The 9,930-nt window shown below is 45.0% G+C and overlaps 1 protein-coding gene across 1 annotated transcript; it reads left to right on the plus strand.

Moving 5' to 3' along the window:
* The first annotated feature begins 2,775 nt into the window (after positions 1-2,775).
* On the plus strand, positions 2,776-7,899 carry LOC124153308. Its single transcript, XM_046526404.1, has one exon. The coding sequence runs from the start codon at positions 2,776-2,778 to the stop codon at positions 7,897-7,899; it is 5,124 nt and encodes a 1,707-aa protein (XP_046382360.1).
* The last annotated feature ends 2,031 nt before the right edge of the window (positions 7,900-9,930 follow it).

Here is a 9,930-nt window from a genome sequence, read left to right on the forward strand (position 1 = left end):
ATTGGCTAAGAGAGGTGTTGACCATCAGCGCAGAGGTAGGGTAGCCACGTTTTTGTTTTTTAAACCAAGTCATTATTCGCTAAGAGTATAGCAGTAAGGAGGGTTTCTTTATTGGCCCGCTGTTTCGAATACCGGCATAAACCTGAAGATGGACAAATATCCGTTTTGTATTTTGCACATAATTTATGGAAACGATTACACGAAAGAAGTCATTGTATTGCTTATGCGGGAAAAAATTGTTATGCCATGCCACCAATTTTGTAGCATTTCGTTGAATTTTTTGGAATAAAAAATGCAATTGACTCTGCAGCGAATCGGAAAACTTATCTGGGTTCATCCCTTTATCGACTCTTCCCATGATAGTATTCCGCGTGTGCCTTTCTATCGGAAACCAGGGCATCCGCTTTATTGCTCCCGTTGGAGACTAAGCCTTGGTTTCTCCTTCCGGGATCGCCACGGGCAACGGTGGGAGGTGAGGCATCGGACGAACCCTCTGCAATCCCCTTTTTTGCCCAACTCCATTTACAGAAGAGCAGCGAGTAACTTCGAGGGTGGATGCACGATTGCCTTCGTTGCACTTTCAGGATCAATTTTACTCAATCGTCAACTCTCTTCTTCCAGAAACTTTTAATGCATATTTTTTTAATCAATGTTAAGGAATGTAATAGGACTGCAAGTTTAAAAAACTTTTTTATGCAGGCTTTCCTTGATAATCTAGTAAGTACTGTCCATAGTTACCTTATTACCAAGGACATATTTAATTTTCAAAAGACGTATTACCTGGCAGAAATCCTTATTTTGACGTCTTAACAAAAATAATTTTACCAGGTAATTTTGGAAAATTTAATTGGTTTTGGAAATCGAATCCAATTTAAAAGTACGTGAAAAAAAAGAATGATATTTGAAGCTTCACTCTTGTTTGTGGTGAAGAAATTTTCAATTTTGTTAAATATATATGGACATAATTTTTCCGATAGACTATTGCAACTCCGTCTCACTTGTCATTGAATATTGTCTATCGATTATGTCTCACCAGAGCTATTGAACTAGATTTCAATTAGAGTGTACGAGTTCTATTCAGGACCTAGACTTCATACTATCTAGGCTAATCATATCATCATCCAGCGTGCTTCCTGTATACCTTATAATATCTAGATTAAGTTTTCATTGTCGTTTAAAAAAAGTTTATGTAATTTTAAAATAAAGAAGTTGAGGAAATATTGACGCAGGAACCTGATACATCTCACCAAAATGTTTATTAAAATGATAGATTCCTAGGATTTGATTATATTTCCAGTGAAAATGCCTTCGGACAGCTGAATTATTTTCACGTTGTTTTACGGTATCTCTCGTATCGCTCTTCCAATAGCCAATAATGCTTACGCTTCACCATGAACTCTCAGACTTCATTCTACCTCTCCTTCTCCCAGCACCTTTCTGCACCCCATCCACTTCTCCCCACATCAACTCCTCATCCATGGCGGTGCCCCCCCTCCTCTTTCCAGGCCATCCATCAAACTCCCGCCCCCTCACACCAATCGCCACACACTTTCCAATCCCACTCTGTTGCCGAAGCAACCGATCAAGTACACAAACATCGCGCCTTCGCCCGCAACTCCTGAACGGACCGAGTGGTGGTTTTCTCTAATGGATCCCCTTAATACTTAGGAACTGTTTATACATGCAGAAAACGTGAGTCTAAGGTAAATTTTAATGTATAGAATAGGGTGGTTTTCTATTATTTTTTATTGCCTAAATCAAAAGATTATTACTCCTGGAGTACGTATTTCACGCTTTTAGATTTTTAAATAACGATATCTATTTTTCGCGATTAAATGAAAAGTGAAAAATTTCAAGCGCGCGAAAACACGACGGCTAAGTATGAATGATGGGAAAAAGTCCGTGCGACGAATTTCTGGTTACCCTTCCCGCCTTGTGAGGTGACCTTGATCGATGCTCTGAGCGCTGATAGGACGTAGATGCTAGCGGGTAGCTGAGTACCTTGCTGGCTGGTAGCGCTTGGCTTAAAAAAGGCTTATTAATATGTTGGGTATTTCCTCCCCACCCCTGCGGCGAGTGTGTCGCCCTCGGGATTTTCCAAGGCCCGGCGAAGTCCCTTTCGGCCCCCTTTCTCTTGGCCTCCGCCAAGGAGACTCGACTCACACCCTTTTGGAGTGAGGGAGTGCCGTTACTCAGGGTCAGTAACCCTTTTACCCTAGCATCCATGCCTATGCCGACGGTGTGGGTGTTAGTCAGTGTTTCACCAAAGCCGGGAGCGTGTGGACGCGGAGTTTTCGGCGTGCGCTTACCCGCGAGTTGCGCGCGAATAAACCAAATTCGAATGAAGGTGTCCTCGCCTTTCATTTCATCATAACCCGGGGCACACGTCCCCGCGCGCATTTCTTCTGTGCCACCTTCGGGCCGGATTGCGCGAACATTTTTGGTCCTTCGGGCCGGATCACACCAGTGATCGGCAATCATAATTGGAATCTTTGTGCATCGGCGCAAGATTATTTCATCGCGAGGCATCTCCCGGCAAACACTCAAATCGGGGTCTTCAGAGCAGAGGACCATCAGCACTACTCATCAATCAGCATCTCCAGAGAGTTGCCATCCAACCAGCGGAGGACACATCAGTCACCGCAGCGGCATCGGCGCACCAGCAGCGCAGCATTACTACGCAGCCATCGCAGCACAAGGTAGGCAGTGAGTGCATATCCTTTCCTGTCATTTCCCCACTGCTAATTGACCCATTAAGGCACGTTTCTCAGAGCGATGGCAGAGAAAATTAAAGAATTGATTGCAAAACGCGGGCAAATCAAAGCTAGAGTCACTAGATTTAAGAATGTTGTGGAAAGTGTTGAGATTCCTGATGGAATCCATCAATTGCGTCTCCGCCTGGAGAAATTTAAGGATTGTTGGCAGGCCTTTGAAGATGTACAATCAGAAATAGAATTATTGAATGCGGAAAGCAACGGAGAGTGGGAGGAATTCGAGGACGCGTATTTCGATGCCGTCTCAAAGGCCGAACGAATAATTCAATCACCCACCACAAGTAATTCAAAAGAAAATGGCCACGATGTTGCTCCCGTGAAGCTCCCGCAAATAAATCTGCCAATTTTTCATGGGGCGTATGATGAATGGGTGACATTCTATGACACTTTCAACAGCCTCATTCATGAGAATGTGTCACTATCAGGAATTCAAAAATTCCATTATTTGAGATCAACCCTCCGTGGAGAAGCGCTGCAAGTTATAGCCTCTCTCGCCACCTCCGAGCAGAATTACGGCATCGCGTGGGGTCTATTAAGGCAGCGCTTTGAAAACAAGCGCTATATAATAAACATGCATGTGAAGGCCATATTTGAATTCACGCAGCTAGTGAAGGAGTCATCCACGGAAGTCAGAAACCTCGTGGATCACTTTAATAAGCACCTGAGGGCTCTCCAAGCCATGGGGCAGCCTACTGACTCCTGGGATGCGCTCCTTATCCACTTAATTACCTCCAAGATTGGCCTGAAGCTTCATCAGGATTGGGAAGCGTCGTTGCCACGGGATGAGATGCCAAGCGTCGCGAGGCTTCTGAGTTTCCTGCAGGAAAAATCCGATGTGATGGAGACAGTAGGCGCCCATCGCGCTGTTCGCACCGCCATTACATCACGCCATCAAGAGAAGGGACCTTTCTCAAAGACCAGCAGGTCAATGGTGGGAAATGTGGCCATTGCATCAAAATGTAAGCTATGCAAAGGATCCCACCAACTTTATCAGTGCAGTATATTCCTCAAGAAATCCGTTACTGAGAGAATAAGCGACGTGAAAAAACTTGGAGTGTGTTTTAACTGCCTAAGGGGAGGGCATTTTAAAAGTAATTGCTCATCAGGCAATTGCAGGCATTGCGGTGAAGGGCACAACAGCTTGCTTCACCACTCGACCCAAACCTCAGCGACCAATCTATCAGCAAACTCAACACCATTCAGTCCGTCTTCGACACAAATACAGTCCACTACAGCAAGTCTTCCATGCCAGGGGGAGGTGTCAACAACAGTTCTCCTCTCCACTGCGGTCGTCTGGGTGCATGATTCGCGAGGCTCCCCTCATCTTTGTCGAGCGCTGCTCGATTCAGGCTCTCAAGCAAACTTCATGACTAAAAGAATGGCGCAGCTTTTAAGACTCAACAGGAAAGCGGGCGCAATAGGCATCACAGGTATAGGAGGATCGTCCGCAAGAAGCGCTCAGATAGTGCAGACGACGATCAAATCGAGAACAACGGCGTACAAGGCTGATATTAATTGCTTAGTGCTGCCAAAAATCACTTCAGAAATACCTGCCATTCCTGTAGATATTTCAAATTGGAATCCACCATCCAACCTCCAACTCGCTGACCCCGGATTTAATATCACGCAAGCCGTTGACCTCCTCATAGGTGCAGAGCTATTTCTTGAAATTTTGTGCATTGGGCAAATAAGAGCATCACCAATCGCACCGATCCTGCAGAAAACCACTCTTGGTTGGATTTTATCAGGAAGAATCCGGACTAACGAAGCGTCATCGTCATCATCATGCCATTTTAGCGTGGAGACAAACTTGGAAGACCAGGTAAAAAACTTCTGGAAATTGGAGGAGTGCAAACCTGCTTCAAAATTCTCAGCAGAAGAGGTGAAATGTGAAGAACATTTCAAGAAAAACACCACAAGAGGGGCAGATGGGCGCTTCATCGTTAGACTACCCATCAAAGGAGACATCAGTCACCTTGGAGATTCTGAGCAAATCGCCAATCGCAGATTTATGATGATTGAGAAGCGACTTCTAAGGGATGAGGAGAGGAAATTAGCATATTCTTCATTCATGAAGGAATATCGAGATCTTGGGCACATGGAGTTAGTCGTAGAGGAAAAGGACCATCCACCAAGGGGCGTCGCCTTCTACATTCCTCATCACTCAATTACGAAGGACACCAGTTCAACGACGAAATTGAGAGTTGTGTTTGATGCTCCAAGCAAGAGCTCAACAGGGGTATCATTAAATGATATATTAATGGTAGGGCCCACCATTCAAGATGATCTGCTCAGCATCATTATTAGATTTAGAATACATGAGTATGCAATGACTGCTGATATTGAAAAAATGTATCGCCAAATCAAAGTTCATCCATCTGACACCAATTTGCAACGTATATTATGGAGAGACGAAGAAGGCGTGCCAATTGAAACCTACAGGTTAAACACAGTGACGTACGGCACGGCGTCAGCGTCGTTTTTAGCGACAAGATGTCTTCAGCAATTGGCCCTGGAAGAATCGCATCGTGATCCTCGCGCTGCAGCAGTGGTGATGAAAGATTTCTACGTAGATGATCTCCTCACAGGCAGCAACTCGATCGAGGAGGCTGAGAAAGTTCAAGAAGGAATTATCACATTGCTAGAAAGAGGAGGTTTTAGGCTTCGAAAATGGTGCTCCAATCATCCCGCATTGCTGAAGAAAATTCCATTGAACCACAGGGAGGCATCTTATCAGATTCGTCCGGAAGGAGACAACACCATCAGGAGCCTGGGAATTCTTTGGAATCCAAACGCGGATGTCTTCCATTTCGACACGAAGAACTTCGATTATAAAGCCCGAGTATCTAAACGATCAGTTCTTTCCGATCTTGCGAGGATATTTGATCCTCTGGGCCTTATAGGACCAATCATTCTAAAGGCAAAAATATTCCTTCAGCGACTGTGGGAACTCAGATTGGAATGGGATGAATCACTTCCTGCGGAGCTACATTCAAAATGGCTTGATTTCCGTGAATCATTCAGATGCCTAAATGATTTGCGACTTCCCCGGCGCGTTATTGCGAAGAATTGCAGAGTTTATGAGATTCACGGCTTTTGTGATGCCTCAGAATCCGCTTATGGTGCATGTGTATACGTCAGGTCCATCAAATCTGATGGAAAATTCATGATGCGTCTTCTATGCTCCAAGTCGCGAGTGGCGCCGCTGAAGAAAACCACTCTTCCCAGGCTAGAACTCTGCGCAGCAGTACTCCTCGCCAACCTCATTCAAAAGGTCTCATCATCACTCTCGTTTTCGGGAAGCCCCACTCTGTGGTCAGACTCTACAGTGGTGCTCTCATGGCTGAAGGCACCATCATCCAATTGGAAAAATTTCGTCGCCAACAGGGTTGCCGAGATCCACGAGCTCACAAGTAAATGCAAATGGAGGCATATCAGAGGAGTGGACAATCCAGCGGATCACATTTCCAGGGGGCTTACCCCACAACAATTGCACGAGATGGCATCATGGTGGCAAGGACCGCCTTGGATGAATGGACATGAAAATGAATGGCCGCCAGAATCATTCATTGAGATGCTAGAGCTCCCCGAGAAACGACCAATGGCCACCGCTTTAATTGCAGTGGAGGTGAACCAATTAATCCAGCGCTATTCGTCATTATCCAAATTGCAGAGGGTAACGGCTTATTGCCTGCGATTCAGACACAACGCCTCAAAATCACGCACTGAGAGGAAAACGGGAGAGCTCACGGCTCGAGAAATCGAGGCGGCTCTCACGCAGTTGATCAAAGCAGCTCAAAGCGAAGTGTTTTTTAATGAGCTTCATGACCTTCAGCGGAAAAATCAAGTTAGCAGCAAATCAAGCTTGAAAAATCTGCATGCATTTCTGGATGAAAACAACGTGATCCGGGTGGGAGGAAGAATAAGTTCCTCTAATATTTCCTATAGTCAGAAGCATCCAATTGTCTTGCCTCCGAAACATCATCTGACAAAATTGATCGTGATGCAAGAACACATCAGGCAACTTCACGCTGGACCGCAACTGCTTCTTTCGTCAATACGGCAACGTTTCTGGCCTTTAAGTGGAAGAAATCTCTGCCGTCAGATCGTACATCAATGCACAAGATGCTTTCGCAGTGACCCTAAGGCTGTACCACAGTTAATGGGTAATTTACCAAGACAGACACTTGAACCAACTCGCCCCTTTTTAAGGTGCGGGGTTGATTATTGCGGCCCCATTTATGTCAAAACTAGCCGTCGTCGAGGATCTCAGCCAATCAAGGCTTATATATCTGTATTTGTTTTCTTCTCCACCAAGGCAGTGCATCTTGAATTAGTGGGAGATTTGACGACAGAAGCATTTTTGGGAGCTTTAAAGCGCTTCACATCTCGACGAGGAAAGTGCAGCGACATTTATTCAGACAATGGCACACATTTTGTGGGGGCGAATCGGGAATTGAAGGATCTCAAGAAAGTATTCTCATCGAAGTCACACCAGGAAAGACTTCATCACTACTCATCCTCACAAGGCATCAATTGGCATTTCATTCCTCCTCGTTCACCCCACTTTGGAGGCCTTTGGGAAGCGGCTGTCCGTTCACTCAAATATCATCTCAGGAGAATTGTTGGGAACGCATCCCTCACGTATGAGGAGACATACACTTATTTAACTATGATAGAGGCGTGCCTTAACTCCCGACCAATTACCCAAATGTCATCAGATCCTAATGACCTCAATCCATTGACTCCTGGCCATTTCTTAATTGGCGACGCACTCACTGCCATTCCTGACCCAAATATGATTGATATCCCCGTCAATCGTCTATCCAGATGGCAGCACGTGACCAGGATGCAACAGCATTTCTGGTCTCGTTGGCACAAGGAGTACCTGTCCAGCCTCCAGGTTAGACCCAAGTGGACCAGAGAGGCACCCAGCATGCAGCAAGGCGACTTGGTCCTTATCAAGGAGGACAATCTACCCCCTCTCCGGTGGAGCCTCGGTCGCATCGTGCAGCTCCACCCCGGTGAGGATGGGGTTTCGAGAGTGGCAACTGTGAGAACGACTGCCGGGCTAATACGGCGGGCGGTCAACAAACTCTGTCCCTTGCCTAAAGAGGAAAGCTAAAATTTGAACGTTGAATTTCATTTTTGAAAATTTCCATTTGTATAAGTTTTATTTGCAGACTGAGAGAATCTTGTTTAATCATAAACTTTCATGAATTAATGGACTTATTTTCAGTTATCATTGTAAAGAGGTGACATTTTTTATCAAGTGACCTAGTGAATTATTGTGAGTGATAATTTATTAGTGAGAGTGTCAGTGATTTCATCAAGTGTCGTTTGTGTAAATATCGAGTGATATTTCAGTTTCCCTTTTAATTACTTGTATTTATGTGGAACATGCCACATGCAATGAAAGTGAGCCTTCATCACGGACAAAGAGACTTCATTTCAAAAGGCTCTCACTATGTTTGGCAGTTGTCTATTTATGTGTTTCTTCCATGTATGTTTATATGATGTATGTGTTTGTTTGTTTTGCACTCCCCCACACGCTCCACGCTCTTTATTGAAAATCACAGCTTTTCAAGGCGGGCGGAATGTTGGGTATTTCCTCCCCACCCCTGCGGCGAGTGTGTCGCCCTCGGGATTTTCCAAGGCCCGGCGAAGTCCCTTTCGGCCCCCTTTCTCTTGGCCTCCGCCAAGGAGACTCGACTCACACCCTTTTGGAGTGAGGGAGTGCCGTTACTCAGGGTCAGTAACCCTTTTACCCTAGCATCCATGCCTATGCCGACGGTGTGGGTGTTAGTCAGTGTTTCACCAAAGCCGGGAGCGTGTGGACGCGGAGTTTTCGGCGTGCGCTTACCCGCGAGTTGCGCGCGAATAAACCAAATTCGAATGAAGGTGTCCTCGCCTTTCATTTCATCATAACCCGGGGCACACGTCCCCGCGCGCATTTCTTCTGTGCCACCTTCGGGCCGGATTGCGCGAACATAATACCTTATCAAACGAAGAAAACTTTCCGACATTAGCCAGTTATAATAGGTGATTATTGAGACATGTTTCCCTGAGCTCTGTGCCTCATGCATGCATTGGTAATCTCAGACGATGTAAAACTCCTATCTACTCATATAGAAATTAGGTCCTTGTGACGTCACGTGGAGAGGCATCGCATGGGCGCCAATCTGGCCTTTTTCAAATGAGGATAAAATTGACCCTTGCCATTCGTCTAAACCGGTATTTCTAAAACAAACCGTTTCTCACTCAAAATATATTCAGCAATCAAAAATGCAGATGTGTAGTAAAAAACAGTACTTTTTGAATACGATTTACGGATTGTGCGGCTATGCTGCTAAAAACCCTGATCCAAAGACGAATTTTATTAGGGTAGTTTCCTTCATCAAAGAAAACGGAAGGCAGTGATTGCTCTTCCTTACCCACCATTAGTTTAATCATAATATACAAATTATTTAGTTTTAGAAATACCGGTTTAGACGAATGTCAATGGTCAATTTTAACCGTATTTGAAAAAGGCCAGATTGGCGCCCATGCGATGCCACTCCACGTGACGTCATAGGGACCTAGTTTCTATACGAGTAGATAGGAGTTTTACATCGTCTGATATTACCAATGAATGCATGAGGCACAGAGGTCAGGGAAACATGTCTTAATAATCACCTACTAAAACTGCCTAAGGTCGGAAAGTTTTCTTCTCTTGATAGGGTATTAATAATCCTTATTTAAGCCAAGTGCTACCAGCTAGCATGGTACTCTGCTACCTGCTAGCATCCTGCGTCGTATCAGCGCTCAGAGCCTCGCCCCAAGGTCACCTTACTTGCGGCAGCGGGAAGCAGAACGACGTCACACTGGAGTTTTCCCGGCATTCATACTTACCCGTCGCTATTTCGCGCGCTTGATAATTTTCACTTTTCATTTAATCGCAAAAAATAGATATCGTCACTTAAAAATCTAAAAGCGTGAAATACGTGCTCCAGGAGTAATAATCTTTCGATTTAGGCAATAAAAAATAATAGGAAACCACCCTATTGGAGTATAGCCATCTAAATAGATGCTATTACAACTCACAGACCCCTTCAATGGCCACAATTTCACAGAAGTTGTATTATTGCCCCGCTAAAATGCTCTTCTGTGGAAGAAT

This window comes from Ischnura elegans, chromosome 2 (genome assembly GCF_921293095.1).
Source record: "Ischnura elegans chromosome 2, ioIscEleg1.1, whole genome shotgun sequence".
Lineage (NCBI taxonomy): Eukaryota > Metazoa > Arthropoda > Insecta > Odonata > Coenagrionidae > Ischnura > Ischnura elegans.